General features: G+C 39.1%; 2 protein-coding genes and 1 long non-coding RNA gene across 5 annotated transcripts in view; all 3 read left to right on the top strand.

Moving 5' to 3' along the window:
• Positions 1 to 14302, top strand: part of LOC109404813 (troponin C) — a 69980-nt gene extending 55678 nt beyond the window's left edge. For both annotated transcript variants that reach the window (XM_019677766.3, XM_062849816.1), the window contains exons 3-4: positions 13147 to 13256; positions 13354 to 14302. In XM_019677766.3, coding sequence (XP_019533311.1) covers positions 13147 to 13256; positions 13354 to 13382 — 139 coding nt within the window. In that variant the 3' untranslated portion in view covers positions 13383 to 14302. The remainder of the gene's footprint in view (positions 1 to 13146; positions 13257 to 13353) is intronic.
• LOC134287620 (uncharacterized) lies at positions 1415 to 6840 on the top strand. Of its 2 annotated transcripts, XM_062849815.1 has the most exons (3): positions 1415 to 1704; positions 1775 to 1840; positions 1899 to 6840. In XM_062849815.1, exon 3 carries the CDS (start codon positions 1991 to 1993, stop codon positions 6833 to 6835), a length of 4845 nt encoding a protein of 1614 aa, XP_062705799.1. In that variant the 5' UTR covers positions 1415 to 1704; positions 1775 to 1840; positions 1899 to 1990; the 3' UTR covers positions 6836 to 6840. The 2 variants fall into 2 exon arrangements, with proteins under 2 accessions (XP_062705799.1, XP_062705798.1); XM_062849814.1 differs by having other exon boundaries at positions 1415 to 1840.
• Positions 9615 to 10092, top strand: LOC134287621 (uncharacterized). The gene is made up of 2 exons (XR_009997414.1): positions 9615 to 9770; positions 9835 to 10092. It is a non-coding gene; the product is annotated as an uncharacterized LOC134287621 (long non-coding RNA).
• Positions 14303 to 20279: the final 5977 nt, after the last annotated feature.

Raw genomic sequence — 20279 nt, 5'->3', positions numbered from 1 at the left:
AATGTTGCCACAATTCTGATTTGGTGATGACTAGCGATAGTGTTGTCCAAAATGACACTATGCGAGGAAGCTGATTATACAAAACCGGAGGATGGACATTGAACAACAAAAGCTACTCAATAAATGGGTGAGACCTTTCCAATATTCATTATATGACATTCCATTTTATTATATTTACATACAATATTTCAACCATGTTTAACCACATTTATCTGGAGCGTTTGGTACGGTATGTCCACGCATCCTTCCTCCCCTGTAGATTCGCGAAATGCTTCGACGAAGGAACAACTGTTCAAAACTCGAGGTATTTCGAAGAATCATCTCTGCGGTTAATGCAACGCAGTAGGCCTGGCCGCTTTGACGCTTGTATCATATCTTTGATATGCTGCAACCTTCAATATTGACAAGAAAGATAGTTGGGCGTGATCAAACCCGATTACTTTCCAGGATGCTTTCTCGTACTGGCTGCGTTTGTATTAGATTAGATTAGAAAGATGGTTACAAAATATTTGATCTAGATAAGTTGCAACTGATCTAGATCAGTTTTAGCTTTCTCAAAAAGCGTCATAGAAAAAAACTTTCTTCTGCGAAGTAGTTCATTCTGCTATATTTGACATTTCTTCCGAAGACACTTATACATCAAACTGCGGCGATTTTTGTAACCATACAATATGGGGTATATGTTGTATGGGGAAGATGTCTGGAGTCTTAAAATGGCGACCAGAATATCCAAGAAGTCGGCTCAAAACTCAATACAGCGGTTGTTTACTGGTGTTACGCTCTAGAACCATGCAATATGGGTTTATTTGGTATGAGAACGATGTCTGAAGTCCAAAAATGACGACCAAAATATCCTAGATGGCGGTTTAAACTCCAAGATGGCGGCTATTTAATGGAGCTTTAGCTTCTAAAACCATGCAATATGGGTATATTTGGAATGGAGAAGATGTCTGGAGCCTAAAAATGGTGACCAGAATATGGGGCCAAAATCCAATATGGCGGCTCCAAATTCAAGATGGCGGTTGTTAAACGAAATTTAGGACTATAAAACCATGCACTATGGGTATATTTGGTATGAGGAAACTTTCTGAAGCCCAATGGCGACCAGAATACCCAAGATAGCTCCAAATTCAAGATGGCGGCAGTTTAATGGAATTGTATGCCCTAAAACCATGCAATATGAGTATATTCGGTATGCAGAAGATGCCTGGAGTCGAAAAATGGCAATCAGTATATCCAAGATGGAGGCCTAAAATTCAAGATGGCGGTTTTTTAATGGTGTTTTGCGCCCTTAAATCGTGCAGTGTGACGGCGAACAGGTCTAACTTCCAAATAGCTATACGCATGTTTTACATCGGACCGGCTGAACTGACAACGATGATTGAAAAACGAGAACAATGTAGCTACCGAATCATAAGCTAGTGGTTGGTCGTGTGTATGCAAACGTGTAAGCACTGCAATATCGAAAATTCTTTATTATTATTAATTGAACTCGCTATCTACGGGTAGTTTTGGTGAATTATTATATTATTTTTCCATAGTGTACTCGAGAGGTATAGTTTAAAACGCTAAAACTTCGAACAATTTGTTATCGTCATCTACCGTTTCTCTACAGTTTCTCACACGTGCAGTTATTGAATCACCAATCTCATAGGACAGACATACTCTAAAATACAATTTATCTTACACGATCAAGCAAATACTGTAAGTGAAACGCACATACATAAATTAACTACAAATAAGCATGCACTATATTAAATTATATCCTAAACAGTTAAAACTTAACCTAGAAGCTACCAGCTACGAGAGGGATTCAGGTGAAGTTCAGTACTGAAGATTTGTAAGTAATCATATCTATTCATGCATTAATTGTAAAACTAACTAAAAATATATTCCAGTTAAAGTTGCCCTGAAACTACTGCGTTTGTGGTTCCGCCGCTAGAAAATTCAGTGAGAACATTCTTTAAAAATCTTCATCGATTCCTCCAGCATGGCTACTTCGAAAGTGAACGATCCACAGGAGCAGCGAAACTGCGTGAACTGCAACCGCCCCGACCACATCGAAGACATGGTGGCGTGCGATGATTGTAGTGCCTGGTATCATTACGGCTGCGCTGATGTTAACTTTACCGTCAAGGACCAGTCGTGGACATGTCACCCCTGTAGACTCATTCCGAAAGCTACTATGTCGGCGAGCGTAGGAGCCGGTGCAAATCTGATCGTTCCCTCCGGAGCGACGAAGAAGACGAAGAAACCAGCCGGCAGCAAAGCAAGTACTTCAAAATCGAAAAAAACCAATGCCAGTAAAACCGTAAGTGTATCGTCTAGTGCAAGGGCCCGGCTCGCCTTAGAACTAGAAGTTTTGAACGAACAGCAGCAATTAGAGGAGCTAGAGTTAGAAGAGGAAAAGCAGATTCGAGCTAGACAGATTATCCAGGAGAAGTCGATTAAAGATCGCGAGTTAGAGATAGAAGCTAAGAGGTTAGCAGAAGAAAAGGCGTTTCTGGAAAAGAAGACCGCTGAGGAGCTTAAGTTTCGCAGGGATCAAATGGCGATAAAGAAACGGTCTTTGGAAGAGAAAGCTAAGCTTATTCGCGAACAGTCACTGCGCGGAAGTAGTCGAGGGTCGAGCGTCAGTCAAAGTGAATCTGTGTTGGGTGAAAAAGTGAACAAGTGGTTAGCGACTACAGAACGACCAGCTACAAGGGATCCAACCAACCTGGAATTAGTGAGTTCTCTCAATAAATTGCAGTTTGCGCAACAAAGTGATGAACAACGAGTCACAAACATCGGAGTCAAACTGAGTGGCCAATACAATTCAGCGGAAGTTCATCCGGATCTGAACGATTTCGCCGAACAGGTCAACGATTCGCAGCCTAAGACAATTTGCGACAGCGCGAGGGGTATGGAGAGAAATAATGAGAAAACGCTACATTTCTCCAAACAAACGTATCCGCAGTTACACCGAGATGGAACAGAAAACGAAAACTCTTCTATAGTGGACCAAATAGCCGAGCAGGGTCCTACGAATCGTCAACTAGCCGCCCGGCAGGTCATGGGAAAGGATCTTCCAGCATTCTCGGGCAACCCTGAAGAGTGGCCAATATGGATTAGTAATTTCGAAAGATCAACGGCGACGTGTGGATTCTCTCAAGATGAAAACCTCATCCGATTACAACGTTGCCTCAAAGGACCGGCGCTGGAAATGGTCCGCGGGAGGCTTTTGACACCAGCTAGTGTACCACACGTGATCAAGACTTTACAGTTGCGCTATGGTCGGCCCGAAACCTTGATTCGCGCCCTCACCGAAAGGATTCGGCATCTCCCACCGCCGAAAATGGATAATGTGGAGAGCATCATCGACTTTGGAATGGCCGTCGACAATCTCGTGGAACATCTAAAGACCGCAAAACAATACGCGCATCTGATGAACCCTTCTCTCCTTCACGATCTGGTCGGCAAGCTGCCGATGGACTACAGAATGAAGTGGGCAGCCTATAAAGGTGCTAGGGCGGACGCTGATTTGCGATCCTTCGGAACGTTTATGAACTCCATCGTAGAGCTAGCATTCGACGTAGCGGACGATAATCCAGTGAGCAAATCATCGAAATCATATCAGAAACCAAAGGATCGTGGTTTCGTACAGGCTCATTTAGAAACATCCAATGTGGGGGAAAATACGCCTTTCAGTAGGGGAAGTCAAGTGGAAAAATCTAATAGGAAGATATGCGTTGCGTGTGGAATGGAAGGTCATCGTGTGTACGATTGTGAGCAGTTCAGATCATTGAACGTCGACGAAAGGATCAAGATTGTCAACCAAAACTCACTATGCAGAACCTGCTTGAATCAGCATGGTAGATGGCCTTGTAGGACTTGGCAAGGTTGTGGAATTTCTGGCTGTCGACTGCGGCACCATACACTGCTGCATTCATCGTCGCAGGTCACTTCGGTGGCGGTTTCTACTAGCCATTTAAACCAAAAGCAGTCTACTGATGGTCCTTTGTTTAGAATATTGCCAGTTACGCTTTGTGGACCAAACGGGAAGGTCGAACTATTTGCGTTCATTGATGAAGGTTCTCAACTCACCCTCCTCGAGGACGACGTCGCTTCAAAACTTGGAATTTCTGGACCATGTGAGCCACTGCAGTTGCTATGGACAGGGAATGTTACACGCAGTGAATCCAAATCTCAGCGGCTTCTGGTGGACATCGCTGGGTCACGAGTAAGCCATCAATTCAAGCTTGTCGACGCTCGTACCGTCGGAAAATTGATGCTGCCGAAACAATCATTAAACTACCGAGACCTTGCGGCAAGATATCCTCATCTGCGTGGGCTACCAATAAACGAATACGAGGAAGTGGTGCCCAAGCTGCTGATTGGTCTTGACAATCTGAAGCTCACAATACCATTGAAGATACGTGAAGGAGGTTGGAGTCAGCCAATAGCAGCCAAATGCCGTCTTGGCTGGAGTATCTACGGATGTTCACCTAGCGAGGTGGGACCGGTCACTTGTGGGTTTCACATTGGAGGATGGACCAATCAAGAGCAGGAACTGAACCAGCTTGTTCGGAGCTACGTGGCGTTGGATAATTCTGGTATAATATCACCAACAGCTCACTTAGAGTCCGACGAAGAACGACGCGCACGTGAGATATTAGAAGCCACAACTAGAAGAACATCCACCGGATTCGAAACTGGTCTGCTCTGGAAGACGGATAATGTTCAGCTGCCAAACAGCTACGGAATGGCTTACCGACGGCTTCGGAGTCTAGAAAAGAAGCTCTGCGATAACGAACACCTTTACGAACATGTGCGGGCGATTATACTAGATTACGTTGCAAAACAGTATGCGCACGAAGCCACGGAACACGAGCTCACAAGCACTAAGCCAGAGAAATGTTGGTACTTGCCTCTCGGGATAGTCGTCAACCCAAGAAAGAGCAAAGTTCGACTGATCATGGATGCGAGAGCGAGTGTGGACGGTGTGTCCCTCAACTCCTTTATGCTAAAAGGCCCAGATATGCTAACGTCGCTGCCAGCGGTTCTCAGCAACTTCCGGATGTTCCAGTATGCTCTAGCTGCTGACATAAAGGAAATGTTCCATCGAATCAAGATACGAGAAGAAGATCGACAGTTTCAAAGATTTCTTTGGCGTGATCAAACTAACGTGGAACCGACAATATTTGTGATGGACGTTGCGATATTTGGGTCCAAATGCTCTCCGAGTTCGGCCCAATATGTGAAAAATCGCAACGCACAAGATTTCGCCGATGAATATCCAAGAGCAGCCGATGCTATCGTTCGCCATCATTACGTCGACGATTACCTGGACAGTTTCGGGACAGAAGAAGAAGCAATAACAGTTGGTCGACAAGTGAAGAAAATCCACGAAAGAGGCGGATTTGAAATACGGAATTTCCTGTCCAACAAACCTGAAATAGCCGAAAGTGTGGGGGCGCAATCAGCTACAATGGATAAAGTACTCCAAGCAGGGAAGGCCGAATGTGCGGAATCCATTCTTGGCATGAGGTGGATCCCTGGCAGTGATCACTTCACTTACACCCTAGAGCTACGCGAAACCCTACAAGAGGTATTGGCCGAGAACCACATTCCCACGAAACGGGAAGTATTACGGATCGTCATGAGTCTCTTCGACCCTTTGGGGTTGATAACGTTCTTCTTAATCCATGGAAGAATTCTTATGCAGGACATATGGGCCACTGGCATTGGCTGGGATGATACTATCAACAGTGACTTGTACGAACGATGGAGATTGTGGTCTGGATATTTACCGCAGTTAAGTTCGATCCGCGTTCCCCGTTGCTATTTTGCAGGTGCTAAACAAGAAACATACGCCGGATTGCAAATACACGTTTTCGTGGACGCTAGTGAATTAGCCTATTCTAGTGTGGTATACTTTCGAGTGACAACTCCGTACGGCGTGGACACCATTCTAGTATCAGCGAAATCAAAGGTAGCGCCGCTGAAAATGCTTACCATTCCCCGTTTGGAGCTTCAAGCGGCAGTGCTAGGGTCGCGCCTGTTAAACAGCGTCATAGAAATGCACGATCTTCAAGTAACCAAAAGGATACTCTGGACTGACTCTCGAACAGTGCTGGCATGGTTAAACTCCGATCATCGCAAATATCACCAGTTCGTGGGCTTCCGTGTAGCAGAAATCTTATCAACGACGGGAGTAGATGAATGGCGGTGGATTCCCACCAAATCCAACGTAGCGGACCTTGCAACGAAGTGGGGAACGGGTCCTGATATGAGTGGTAGCGGTGTATGGTTCTACGGCCCAGAATTCCTACGTCAGCCGGAGAATTTGTGGCCCCAGCAGCAACAAGCATCTTCCTCGACTGTAGAGGAGATCAGATCATGTAACGTTCACGTTTCAAAGCTGCAGCCGGTTGTAAACGTTGCTCGTTTTAGTCGATGGGAGCGACTTCAGCGAACATTAGGATTCGTTCACCGGTTTATCGATAATATTAGGCGGAGACAACGAGGAGTTCCGCTGGAGTTGGGAATCCTCACTCAAGCTGAACTGGCTGTGGCCGAACGAAGTCTATGGAAGCAAGCACAATACGAATACTATCATCAAGAAGTGGAAGATCTTTGCACAAAGAGTGGTCCGACGGTCTCAAAATCAAGTAACATCTATAAACTGTGTCCCTTTTTGGATAAGTATGGTATACTTCGCATGCGGGGTCGGCTCGATCTAGCTCCGTACGTACCATATGAAGCGAAGTTTCCAACAATACTTCCACAACAATCGACTATCACGAAGCTTCTGGTAGATTGGTTTCATCGTCAATATAGACACGCAAATTGAGAAACAATTATCAACGAAATGAGACAACGTTACCAAATACCAAAAATGCGTGCATTAGTTGCAAAGGTGGCGAAAGACTGCATGTGGTGTCGTGTACGAAGAACGGTACCGAAGACACCCGAAATGGCTCCGTTGCCAAAAGTACGTCTCACCCCGTTTGTACGCCCTTTTACGTATGTCGGGCTTGATTACTTTGGTCCAGTGCTGACGAAACAAGGCAGAAGCTATGTCAAGAGATGGATTGCGTTGTTTACGTGTCTGAGCATTCGCGCAGTCCACATGGAGGTTGTACACACTCTCTCGACGGATTCCTGCATTTTAGCGATTCGAAGGTTCGTTACACGTCGCGGGGCTCCAGCTGAGATATATAGCGACAATGGCACAAACTTCCATGGGGCTAACAACAAACTGCAGCAGCAGATCGCAGAGCGTAACCAGACCCTAGCCTCAGTCTTCACCAACACCAATACGAAGTGGTCCTTCAATCCACCTGGAGCTCCTCACATGGGCGGAGTATGGGAGCGAATGGTACGATCCGTAAAAGCTGCCATAGGGACGTTTCTTGAAGCTGCTAGGAAACCCGACGACGAAACATTGGAAACGATTATCATTGAAGCCGAAGGAATCATCAATTCGCGACCACTGACGTATATCCCCCTAGAATCCGCCGATCAAGAATCGCTTACCCCCAATCATTTTTTGCTGGGAAGTTCCAGTGGTGTGAAGCAACTATCGGTATTGCCAACGGAGTATCGGACGAGCCTGAGAAGCAGTTGGAAGTTGGCTCAATATTTGGCCGACGAATTTTGGAGAAGATGGCTTAAAGAATACTTGCCAGTAATATCACGTCGGTCCAAATGGTTCGAAAATGTGAAGGACATTGCTGTTGGGGATCTAGTGCTTGTCGTGGACGGAGCTGTTCGAAACCAGTGGACAAGAGGACGCATTGAGAAGGTAGTGCCTGGCGCTGACGGAAGGATTCGTCAAGCATGGGTACGGACAGCCAAAGGATTACATCGTCGTCCGACGGTGAATTTGGCGCTGCTCGACGTCGCGGAGGATGGTGAACCTGACCTTGAACATGGTAGTTGTTCACGGGAGGAGGAATGTGACGGCGAACAGGTCTAACTTCCAAATAGCTATACGCATGTTTTACATCGGACCGGCTGAACTGACAACGATGATTGAAAAACGAGAACAATGTAGCTACCGAATCATAAGCTAGTGGTTGGTCGTGTGTATGCAAACGTGTAAGCACTGCAATATCGAAAATTCTTTATTATTATTAATTGAACTCGCTATCTACGGGTAGTTTTGGTGAATTATTATATTATTTTTCCATAGTGTACTCGAGAGGTATAGTTTAAAACGCTAAAACTTCGAACAATTTGTTATCGTCATCTACCGTTTCTCTACAGTTTCTCACACGTGCAGTTATTGAATCACCAATCTCATAGGACAGACATACTCTAAAATACAATTTATCTTACACGATCAAGCAAATACTGTAAGTGAAACGCACATACATAAATTAACTACAAATAAGCATGCACTATATTAAATTATATCCTAAACAGTTAAAACTTAACCTAGAAGCTACCAGCTACGAGAGGGATTCAGGTGAAGTTCAGTACTGAAGATTTGTAAGTAATCATATCTATTCATGCATTAATTGTAAAACTAACTAAAAATATATTCCAGTTAAAGTTGCCCTGAAACTACTGCGTTTGTGGTTCCGCCGCTAGAAAATTCAGTGAGAACATGCAGTATGGGTATATTTTGTATGGGAAAGATATCTGGTGTCCGAAAATGGCGACCAGAATACCCAAGATGGCGGCCTAAAATCCAAGACGGGACTCCAAATTCAAGATGGTGGCTGTTTATTGGAGTTTTGGCGCCTAAAACCATGCAATATGAGTATATTTGGTATGGGGAAGATACCCGGTGTCCAATAATGGCGACCAGAATATCCAAGATAGCGGCTGTTTTTTGGAGTTTCAGACTCTAAATCCATTGCATATTGGTATATTTGGTATGGGGATACCATTATATTGGTATATTTGGGTATGGAGTAAAAAAATGGCTACCAGAATAACCAAGATGGCGGCCTTAATTCTAAAATGGCGGCTCAAAATTCAAAATGGCGACTGTTTAATGAAGTTTTTGGCCCCAAATCATGCAAATGGGGATATGTATTTGGTATGGGGAAGATTTTCGGATTCAAGAAATGGCGACCAGAATATCCTAGATGGCTACCTAAAATCCAAGATGACGGCTCCATATTCAAGATGGTGGCTGTTTAATAGAGTTTTAGGCTCAAAACCATACAATCATCATATATACCGTCGTGCGGGGCTTCTTTATACACTTTTTAATGGTTTTTCAACTTTATGACATTATAACTCCCAGAGTAGTTAATGTATTTCCACAATTTTTACACCTAATAATTGTAAGTATGTATGTAGGATGCATGCAAAATATGAACTAAATCCATCAATAAACAAAAAAGTTGCCCATACACCAATCGGAGACATCTCATATAGAACCAAAGGGGGGCTACTTTGGACATTTATAATTAAAACAAAGTTGCAGTTAAAATTCCGGGTTTATTTAAAATACGACTTTGTACCAGTACTGTTGTATACTATATCATACATGATTTCAATAAATATATGCGTTTTTAGGTGGTTCTGTGCTACCTTTGGTATTATGAGCAGCGCGATATTTTAATATAGAATTAAAGGCTGTCTGGGGGCCATCAATCCTTTATTTAGGTTAAACCTAGGGGCGGGACAGTGCCTAATACCGGCGCTAATACTGCCTAATAAATATTAGTTTCGTAATCTTCACTGTCCACCAAAACATTTTTTGTGTAGTATGTCATGAGTTTTCATACAACAACTAACTGTCACAAAAAACGAGAGGATGAAACACGGTTTGTCTGCGGTCTTTCTTTCGATTGTTCAATTGAAAATATTAATATCCGTTGTTTGTTTTAGTTAATCGAATACCCTGAGCTTCAACTATCACCAGCAATGATGAAGGTTTTGAGAACCTATGGCACCGTGCTGAGAGAAATAAAGTAGATGGCTCCATTGGATGGGATTAACAAGTTTCTGTGCTGGTTCTAGATCATGATGCTCCTGAAAAAGATGTGTTTCTGATGATAACCCTGGGCGTATTGGCGAATCATATATTTCTGTTGTTGGCAAACTTCGAAGTATATTAGATACAAATAAACTTAATTTGGAAATTGAGACTACTCCCTTGATTGCGAGTTGTGTGACGTTGCATTTCTCATTTTCATTCATATCTCTGGTTGCATTCAGAGATGGTTACGTGCTGATTAGAATTAGATTGAAAGAGATTTGGCATCTTAATTAGCAGTAACAGAACTGTGAGTATTTCAATTTACGACTGCACTCTAATGCCGTATTCTTTTTGAATGCCACTGCACTGCTAGTTCCAGGCTGTGAGTCCAGCGAAAAGATTTTTGAACAACGAATGAACCATATGCCCTGCATACGTAACATAACATTACAGTTTAAGGACTGTTCAATTTATAAAACGGACAACTTTACAAGGCTATAAAAAGAAGACGCGTAGTTCAAATTTAACCACCCTTGCTTCGTTGTTCAGTACATCATCGTTGCGTTATAGTAATGATTTTTGAATCAAATAAAAATAGTTTTATTTCATAGAAAATCGGCCAGATGTTAAATGAGGTGGATTTTACAATTGCTGAAAATTTGAAATATATATAAAATTACTGTTTACATATAGTATATCGTTTTTAATATCAGAAAAGTATGTGCCATAGTGCAGCAGAATGAGTGATAAACATTCTGGCAAAGTTTAAACTCGATTGGTAAATTAGTTTTTGAAATATTAAAGTCTCAAGAGAGATTCGATTTTTTTATTAAAATTCAATAGTAAAGCAAAAAGGGCATGAACATATTTAATAAACAATTTTTTTATACATCCAGTCGAAAGTAGGAATAATTCGGTTTCAAATGCAGAAAACTGGTTCTTAATAGCATTGCTGGTTTGGTTACTGTGTGCCATTACAGGCAAAGTAATCAAAACAGTTTCGTCCTTTGAAGGTTCTTCCAAATAACAATGCAACCTTATGCAAATTTTACATAACAATGAAGTAGGAAATAAAAATTTTTACATCCGATTGTTATTAAATAAAGTGTACAATAACATAGGACCAACTTTGTTGAAAATAAACAATAACAAGATTCGCTAGAGTCGAAAATCTGCATCAATGGAGCAAAAAGTATGCAATTTTTTACTATGACCATCTTTATGGATTAAATTTTTGATGAAGAATGCAATTAATTTTTTTTTTCTTCTGCATCATTCAGAAAACAATATTCTTCTACTCTGGACAAAATTTTAGCCGAATCCGTTGTGCTATTGCATCACAGGACTTAAATAAATATTTTTTAATAATTTCTATGAAAATCAGGCAATTCACTATATCAAGCTGGAGGCAGCTTGGTGCATTATTACTAACTAACTATTGAGCTTTACCTTTAGTAGAATAGTATAAGATTACAATACATTAAAAACTTTATGAAAATATGCATGTTTAGTATGTGGAAAGTTAAGTCGAATTTTGAGAAATGGGTTTTTATTGATGTTTTACGAAAACCGCTTCAGTTACACAATAAAGAACATTTTGCTTAATGATATATTTTTCCTACATTTGAGAATAGCTATAGAAAGTTATGCAAAAAACTGAAAATGATTTTATTGAAAAATAAAAAAGATATCGCACAAGCAAGTTGTCCGTTTTATAAATTGAACAGTCCTTAGTGTTTGTCCTATTATTTATACGCATGAACTTTTTGATCGCAGCTGTTAATGTGAAGATTTTACTGTTTGGTGGTCGTGTCCGCCAGCGAGTTCTTAGTTGATCCTCCCGGAGTGAGAAGGACGAAATGGAAGCGATATCTAACGATTTCTTTCGTAATAAGTCCTAGTTCTGATTGAATATGTTTCTCTTACAGCGGGAAAGCTAAACGACTACTTTTTGTCACATCTTGATGTTGTCATTGCGAATCAATCAAGCTCGATTGGCATGGCTTACTTGGTTGAAAAATGGTACGGCTTTGGGATTAATATTTCCTAATACTGCTAATACCGCTAATTAATATTAGAGCTGTCCCGCCCCTAGGGTTAAACGGTCATTTATAATGTGTATCGATACAAATATTCGATTGTATATGCTACGTCGATATTTTTTGCACGAATTGAGCAACCCTCTGAAATTTATGAACTGTAGAAACAATGCTTACAGAGCAAATGTTCTGATACGTTATGTATATTTTTATGATTCATTCGATGTTTTTTCGCCTCCTGACAAGCAATAAAGGGTTTGTTTGAAAAACAATTTCAACCAAATGAAGGGGAAAATATTGCGTCATAATAGTCCCAAAGACATCAAACAGATTTGAACCATATTTCGAATACAAAAAATCCATATTCAAAAGTGTCCAAAGTAGCCCCGTGTTTCAAAAGTAGCCCCGCACGACGGTATATAAAATCCCAGAGTCTGTCCTTCCGCCACGCTTTGAAATGTTTCATTGAAAAGTTCCACATAATGAAAGCTACAATAATCATTACACTTTGTAATAATTAATTTCTTTTATTTTAGTAACAAGATCTCTGGTAGAAACTTGAGCCCCGTCGAAAAGAAATAGTGACCAGGAGAGAAGAATTTTTCCAAAAGCATGTCACGTAATTTCCAGAACATATTATAAAAAAATCGTGTAAAATAAAACCGCGTTTCTAACAAAAATGTAACGATTTCTAACTAACCCTGATATTTATAATTTATTGTGTTTTACTTCTATTTGAAATACTAGGTGTGAGAAAAAATATTAAAACACAATTACATATATAAACATATGTTCGAAGTTGGATTTATAGGAAATGCATGAGAACGCCTATGAAAGATTGCAAAGAAACTAGTTTCTTATGAATGTCGTGAAAAAACTTTTGAGGAAAATCTCAAGATATTTTAAGACTTGAATGTTTTGGACAAATTATTCCACAAAAAAAAAGACTGATGGTTGAGTTTTGCATTATTCCTTTTATTCATGCTCTGACGAATATTGACTGCTTCTATATCAGACATCTTAGCGTTTTCATCATCATTTATTCAAACCCTAATCCAATTTACCCAACTTGCTCGTATTCATCACCATTAGCCAATTGGTGCTCAGCGGTCGAAAAGTAGATTTCTTTGATTACATTGTTTCACTACTTTCTTCCTTCTCCCACGCGCACGCCAAAAACAGCACACTGAAAGAGATCTTGGCCGCTCTGGACGATAAGCTAACGAATGACGATTTGGATGGCATGATCAATGAAATCGATGCCGACGGTTCGGGAACTGTTGATTTTGATGGTAAGGGCGATTTCCTCCATCGTTTTCTTGGAAGGACGATGATGACCAATGAGTATGCTAATTTTCCTTTTATCCAATTTCTTTCATCGTTGTATAGAGTTCATGGAGATGATGACCGGAGAGTAAGCGCAGCCAAACCGAAGCTGTTTTCCTCAAACAACACGCGATACACGTCCTTGCCAATATAGTAGCGAAAACAAAAAAGAACAAAAAAAAAACAACGACTTTGTAGCAATCGTAGCGAGCTCCAGAATAGACACACATTCTACTGATATTTATTTTTCTCTGCTTGGCCACTCTATTACATCATCGATGCGCTCCAGCTGGCGCCAGTCACGTATCACTGCTGCCTTGGAATTCAATCAGAGCTTTCAATCAACAACCATCCGAAGCGTGTTGGCAGTCCGGAGTAGGTATTTTTCATAAAATGCACACCACCAACCACACCTCCGGCTTGGCAATGCAGAATTCCAAAAAAGAAGAACTCACTATGAACAGCATGCTTCTAGTGAATGAAGTCCCTCCATTCTATTGAATCACGTACTACTTTTCATTTCTATGTGCTATACTTTTTTCCTGCGATAAATAGGGCTTTCCTGTTCTATTCCTATCTTCCACAGACTATTCTATTAGCATCTCTTTGCTAGCAATAAAAAAATATTTTCCTCTTCCTATGCCTTCTGTTTTTTTTCCGCTACCTTTCACATCCAACCACTTTTCATTCTCTTCAAATTCAAATTGACTAGCAATTGAATTTGCTCAGTGAATTTTCCTTCTGTTCTTTTCCCGGCGCTTTCGAATTTCCTATTTTCCTTTTTCAACATCTGTCGCAGTATTTTTCCACTCAAAAGCTTTCATCCTTCATTTCTACATCTGAACTCCTCCTCTCTCACACACTGTCCTCCTCCGTGCTGGGTCACAGGTTTTTATCAATGAAGACGGGCCCAGCGAAAAACACCATTATTATTCAATGTAGGTATTGATAAGAAAAAAAAACTGTATGACGTAATGAAACTGCAGGAAATAAAAGTGCCGTTATTTATTAACATTCGGGTGTTGTTGATGTGATGACAATGACCAGATTCTCTCGATTATAATAAATACATTTGACTTATCTTCTTCTTTTTACTCTTCTTATGTTCCGTGTCCCTCCACTTCTTTTCTCTGGTATTATGTCCAGTTAGTACAGAGCTTGCTTCTCAGCTTAGAGTTTTCCAGCAGATCCACTGCCTTTTTGTCAAAATTGACCACTAACGAATGACCGACCAAGAATTCAACCCGTAGCCTCAACATTTCTATTCAAAATTTCGGTTCAAAATTTACTAAGAATCGGGTGAAAATTTTGTGGAGCACCCATATATTTATCTTAATCTCATACATAAACTTGTGTATCCTCCAGTACAAAATTTAAGAATTTTATAGCCAGTTTTATATTTTCCACTGTTACTTTTTCACGTTTGAAACAATGTGTGAAAGTTTGAAAGTTTGATGACCGCAGAAGTTTTCAATTCATGGCGATTTTTTCAAGTTTCACATAGAATTCGATTTTGAAAACTTCAGACTTTCAGAATCCATTTTCGCAATGCCTACTTTTAACAGATGGGACTGACTTGCGATTCACGGCAGTATTCCTTACCGAGAATTGTAATATATTTCAAATGTTTTTGATTTGGAGAGTATTCAGCTGATTGGATTCCAAACTATAAAGGAACCACTTGAACAATTCCTGGAGGAACTGCTGGAACAACTTCTGAAAGAATCTATGGAACAACTTTTGAAGAAATCCCTGCTGAAATTTCTGAACTTATTCTAGGAATATTGAAGAAGCCTCTGAAGATGTTTCCGAAAGCATCGCTGAAATAAATAATTTCCCGAAAGAATTTCAGAAAAAAACAGGAATATTTTGAGAATCTATAGAAGGATTTTCTGAAGAAATTCCAAGAGAAATTGCGGAAGAAACACATGGAAACCCCTGGTGGAATCAATACGAAACCTCTTGAGATTTGATATTTTTAGAAAAAAAATCCCCTAATCAATAGCATAAATGATTTCCTGGAGGAATCCATAGAGAAATTCCTAAAAATACGCTTGAAGGAAATCCTGAAGGAATTTATGAGAAAATTTCTTCAAAAATCTCTGCTACAATGTCTTCCAGCCTTTCCATAAGAATCCTTATAAGAATCTCTGAAAGAATCTGCAGAAAAAAAAATCTGAATAAATCCTTGTAGGATTTTCTAATACTTTCTTAAGAAATCCATGGAGCAATTTCTGGAAGAGAAATGTTTCGGAGGAATATCTAAGCGAATGTGAAAAAATCTTGGGAATTTCCTTAATAATCTCTTGCAAAATTTCTAAAGCAATCCTTGAAAAAAAAACTTTAGAAAGCTTCTGAGAAAATATTTATGGAGTTCTGATTTTCTGAGTTGTAACTAAGTTGTAACGCCTACAAGTTATGCAACTAAAGCGTGCTGTATCGCTTGACCTTATTCACCTCATTCACCAAACAATCTATCACCTTACGAACACTATAAATAGCCCCTATCCATGGATCGCATCACCGACCCAACGGTGACTCCCAGATCTTCCATCCTTTCCGTCTAACAAATACCCCAGTCCGTGCTGGATGTGGGGATGCAGAGGTGATCTCGGTCTTTAGTAGCAACAACCAGCACACTCTTACATTCCTTTCCCTTTCCAACTGACTATAGGGACGTGGCCGGCGCCGGTATTGATCCAAAATGTATGAGCTGCTAGAATTGCACTTTGAGAATAAGTGGAGTGTCCCAGCCCTTATTCATTTGGATCTCAGTGCAATTCCCAGCCAACACGAAGTCGTATACGATGTAGAATAAGATGCTAAAGTGGAGGCCATATGCGTACATGCTCCCATTTAACCGTGTGTAAAGCGTACGCATATAGCCTCCATTTTTGCATCCTATTCAACATCATATGCGATCGTGTGTTGGCTGGGTTGGTACCAGCTCAGATCAATAACGGAGTAGCAACCATTGACATGTATAGTCAGATTTGATCGTTTTTTTTTTGTAATGCTTTAAAAAAAAACTCTGGAGGAATCTCATTAAAAAAAAACAAAAATCTGAAGAAATTTGTAATAGATTACTGGAACATTCTTTGTAAAATTATAAGATGTTTAACAGGAATTCTTGAAGTATTTTTTAAAGAAATCCTTGCAACATTTTTGGAAGCTGCACAACTTTCTTAAGGGGTTTACGGAGAAATATCTGGAGGAAATTCTGAAGTCTAAAGGAATCCCTAGACGATTTTGTGAAAGAATTCCTGACTGTATCTCTTAAGGATTTCCTGTATGATTGTTTAAAGTAAATCTACGAGGAGTTTGAAAAGGATTCCCTGAAAGAATTCCTTTAAGAATCCCTATTTTTTCAGAAACTCGTGATAGATTTTTTCAACGAATCCTAGGATGGGTTTCAGCAAGGGTCCATGAGAGAATTATCGAAAAATCAGAGAAAGCTTTTTTTTAGTATTCCTTGTAGATATTTGTAAAGAAATCTTTTGAGGTATTTCTGAAGAAATTATTAGTCAAATTTATAATAAAAGCCATGGAGATTTTCTGAAAGAATTCCTCGGAAAATTAGTGAAGGAATCCCTAGGGCAGTTTCTACAGGAATTCTTGCAGAAAACTCCATACGGGGATCTCACAATTTAAAAAAAGCGTTCCTGGAGGAATTTCTAAATACCGTCAAGGCGCCATTCACCGTGTGCCTTTGAATATTTTTTCATTATTTCCATATTATGATTGAATGATATGACAATTTCCCTTCAGTTTCACCAATACAACACTAATGTATTGTTACCATGTCAAAACGCTCATTAGAAACATCCAAAAGTATTATTTTGACACTACCCAAGTAACACACATGTTATATAAAAGTTACGACAGCGCAAGGTTTGGTTGTATAGAAGTTTATTTTACGTTATTTCAACACAATGTTAGAATTACGTAAAATAAACTTCTACACAACCAAAACTTGCGCTGTCGTAACTCCATTATAACATGTGTGTTGCTTGGGTAAAGTGTGTTTACATGAAGCGGGTTTCTGCTCGTTCACAGTATTCATAGTGAAAAAACAAAAACTGCGCTAAGGTGATTCAAGCGATAAATCAAATGTAGTAACGTTTTTATTCCGCCAAGAAGCAATTAAATTCACATATCAGGTATGTATTTTGCATTACCGAAGTAAGTTTAACGAGAAAGTACGATTACTCGTACTTTTTAATTGAAACAAAAAGGCACGGTAAATGGGTACCCTAAAAATCAATGGTCTCCATTCACCGTGCCCCATATTGTCCCATATATCTAGAAAAAATCGAAAATTTGAACATTCGTTTTTCAAATAAAATCTTACAAGTTATTACTTGAAATGAATTTAAACGAAGAAAATTCTCTTGGCTGGGTTGTTTTGATCATTTTTAAACAAAGTAGAGTAAAATTTCTCATACACGGTGAATGGGTCCCTTCTACCACGGTGAATGATACCCTACCACGGAATTAGGCGGCCCTACTACCCTTTACTAATTGTACTATATCACCAAATTTTGTGAAAAATTTTCTACTTCTGTGGATATTGCTTTAATTTTAACCTATAATGAAGGCAATTAAAAGCGGCAACAACAATGTTTTCAAGACTGGTGTCAAATGACAGCCCTTATTTGCCCCGAATCCTCTTAGATCCACGTTGAATGGTGCCTTGACGGTAAATCTCAGGAAGATTTTCTGAGCAATTTCTGAAGCAGCCCCCGGAGAAAATTTTGGAATAAACCCTTGGAAAACGGTTTGAAAGAATACTTGAAGGAATTTCCGAAAGATTTTTCGGAAAAATTGTAGAAAAGTCCCGAAGAAAGAAGGGTAAATCCCTGAAGGGCTTTCTAAAGAAATCCCTGGAAAAATTTCTGCGGAGACTCATACACAACTTTGTTTCGCAAGTCTTTGGGAAATTTCTAGATATCTGAAGATATTGAAAGTTGCTGTGGGAACTTCTGGTAAAATCCTTGGAAGAAATTCCAAAAGCAACCCTAACACAAATTTTTGAAGGAACTTTTGAAAAATTTCCCAAAAACTCTGGAATAGATTGTGAAGGCAAACTTTCAGTGAATCTCTGGAGAAATTTCATAATAAAGGGTGATACGGTCAAAACTTGGTCACACAATTTGTTTCATAACTTGAGACTGCGTGCACCAAAACAGCTGATTTTTGGACCAGTAATGGTACATTATATGTAACCTATACCATAAAATTTTCATCGAAATCGGTTTAGTATTTGCGGAGATATTGTGAATCCTGAAAACTGCAATTTTAAAATTTTGTACAAAGAGGATTAAAAAATAAGAACACATTTTTACTCTTTTATTTATAGAGCCAGAAATACTGAACCAATTTCAATGAAAATTTTTCTGTATGTAAAGTATACATATCAAAATGTTGTGTGAAAATTTCATTCAATTTGATCCAGCCGTTACAAAGTTATATTTGTTTAGGTGGTCAAATTTTGTCAAATTTTTTCAAGTCAAGTCAAAATTTGGTCACACAATTTTTTCCATAACTTCAGATTTCGTACACCAAAACAGCTAAATTTTGGATCAGTAATGGTACATTATATATAGCTTGTACCATAAAATTTTCATCAAAATTGGTCTAGTATTTGTGGAGATATTTTTGAAACCTGAGATCTGCAATTTTAAAATTTTGTGCAAAAAGGATTCACACATTTTTACTGTTTTATTTATAGAGCCAGAGATACTTAACCGTTTTCAATGAAAATTTTTCTGAATGTGCAGTATGCATATCAAAATGTTGTGTAAAAATTTCATTCAATTTGATCCAGCCGTTACAAAGTTATATTTCCTTAAGTGGCACCCGATCAGTTTTTTTTATATTCAAACTGCTACAACTTTGAAAGTATTCATACAAAATGGCTCAAAATTTTACTAAGAACATATTTTCATAATAGTACTATACTGTAAAATTTTGATAAAAATCGGAGCAGTATTGGTAGTTCTATAATCAAAATTGTGCTTTACTGACCTTAAATTTCCGAAAATTTACTATGGAGCGCCTTTGTACAAAATTTTAAAAAGGTAGGTCGATGGTTTTATCTATATATCAACCAATACTCAATCGATTTTGATGAAAATTTTATGGTATAAGCTACATATAATGTAGCATTACTGGTACAAAAATCAGCTGTTTTGGTGTACGCAGTCTAAAGTTATGAAAAAAAATGTGTGACCAAATTTTGACCGTATCACCCTTTAAGTGTCTTAAGAAATTTCTGACGCAAACTCTGAACAAATTATTGAAAGAATGCCTAGAGGAGTTTCTACTCAAATCATGGATATGGTAGAATTTCAGAAGTCAATCATGCAAGATGCTTTGAAAGAATTCTTTGTGAAATTTGTAGGATAGAAGCGAATAGAATATTTTCGGCGCGGCTTGGAGGGCAACTGCGAGCAGTGGCGAACAGAAAAAATAGGTAAATAGGATCATCTGGTGAGTTTATTCCTTCTTGTTTCATTGTTCTACGGATGTAAATATATATTATTTTAAGTTGCATTTTTCCATAAGTAGTTCTCTATGCACGTAAATCGTACAATGTTTCACTGGCGATGAATATTCGCGGAATACAATCCACGCTAGTCATAGAGTCTTATAGTGTTATTATGGTTATTTTGTAATTATGTATTATTCTTGAAATAAAAACTTTAAAATTTGCTGTTAGTTTGAAAAAAAGCAACTATTATTGAAACCTGATATTCATAATAATATGAAATGAAAAGATAACTTGTTTTGAAGTGATTTGTTGAATTCTTCCTTATCTGATATTGTACTGAGCGTCCAGCAGTTGCCCGGCCGGCAAAATGTGATATCAAAAAGAGCTTTGAAATTGATTTTTATATCAAAATAAAGTTCTAAAGGATGTCCACGATGAAATTGGCACTCAGACAATATTGTTTAACTTTTGATTGCGTTCACCAAAATAGCTAATT

This window comes from Aedes albopictus, chromosome 2 (assembly GCF_035046485.1).
Source record: "Aedes albopictus strain Foshan chromosome 2, AalbF5, whole genome shotgun sequence".
Taxonomy (NCBI): domain Eukaryota; kingdom Metazoa; phylum Arthropoda; class Insecta; order Diptera; family Culicidae; genus Aedes; species Aedes albopictus.
This window is presented reverse-complemented; position numbering and strand designations above follow the sequence as displayed.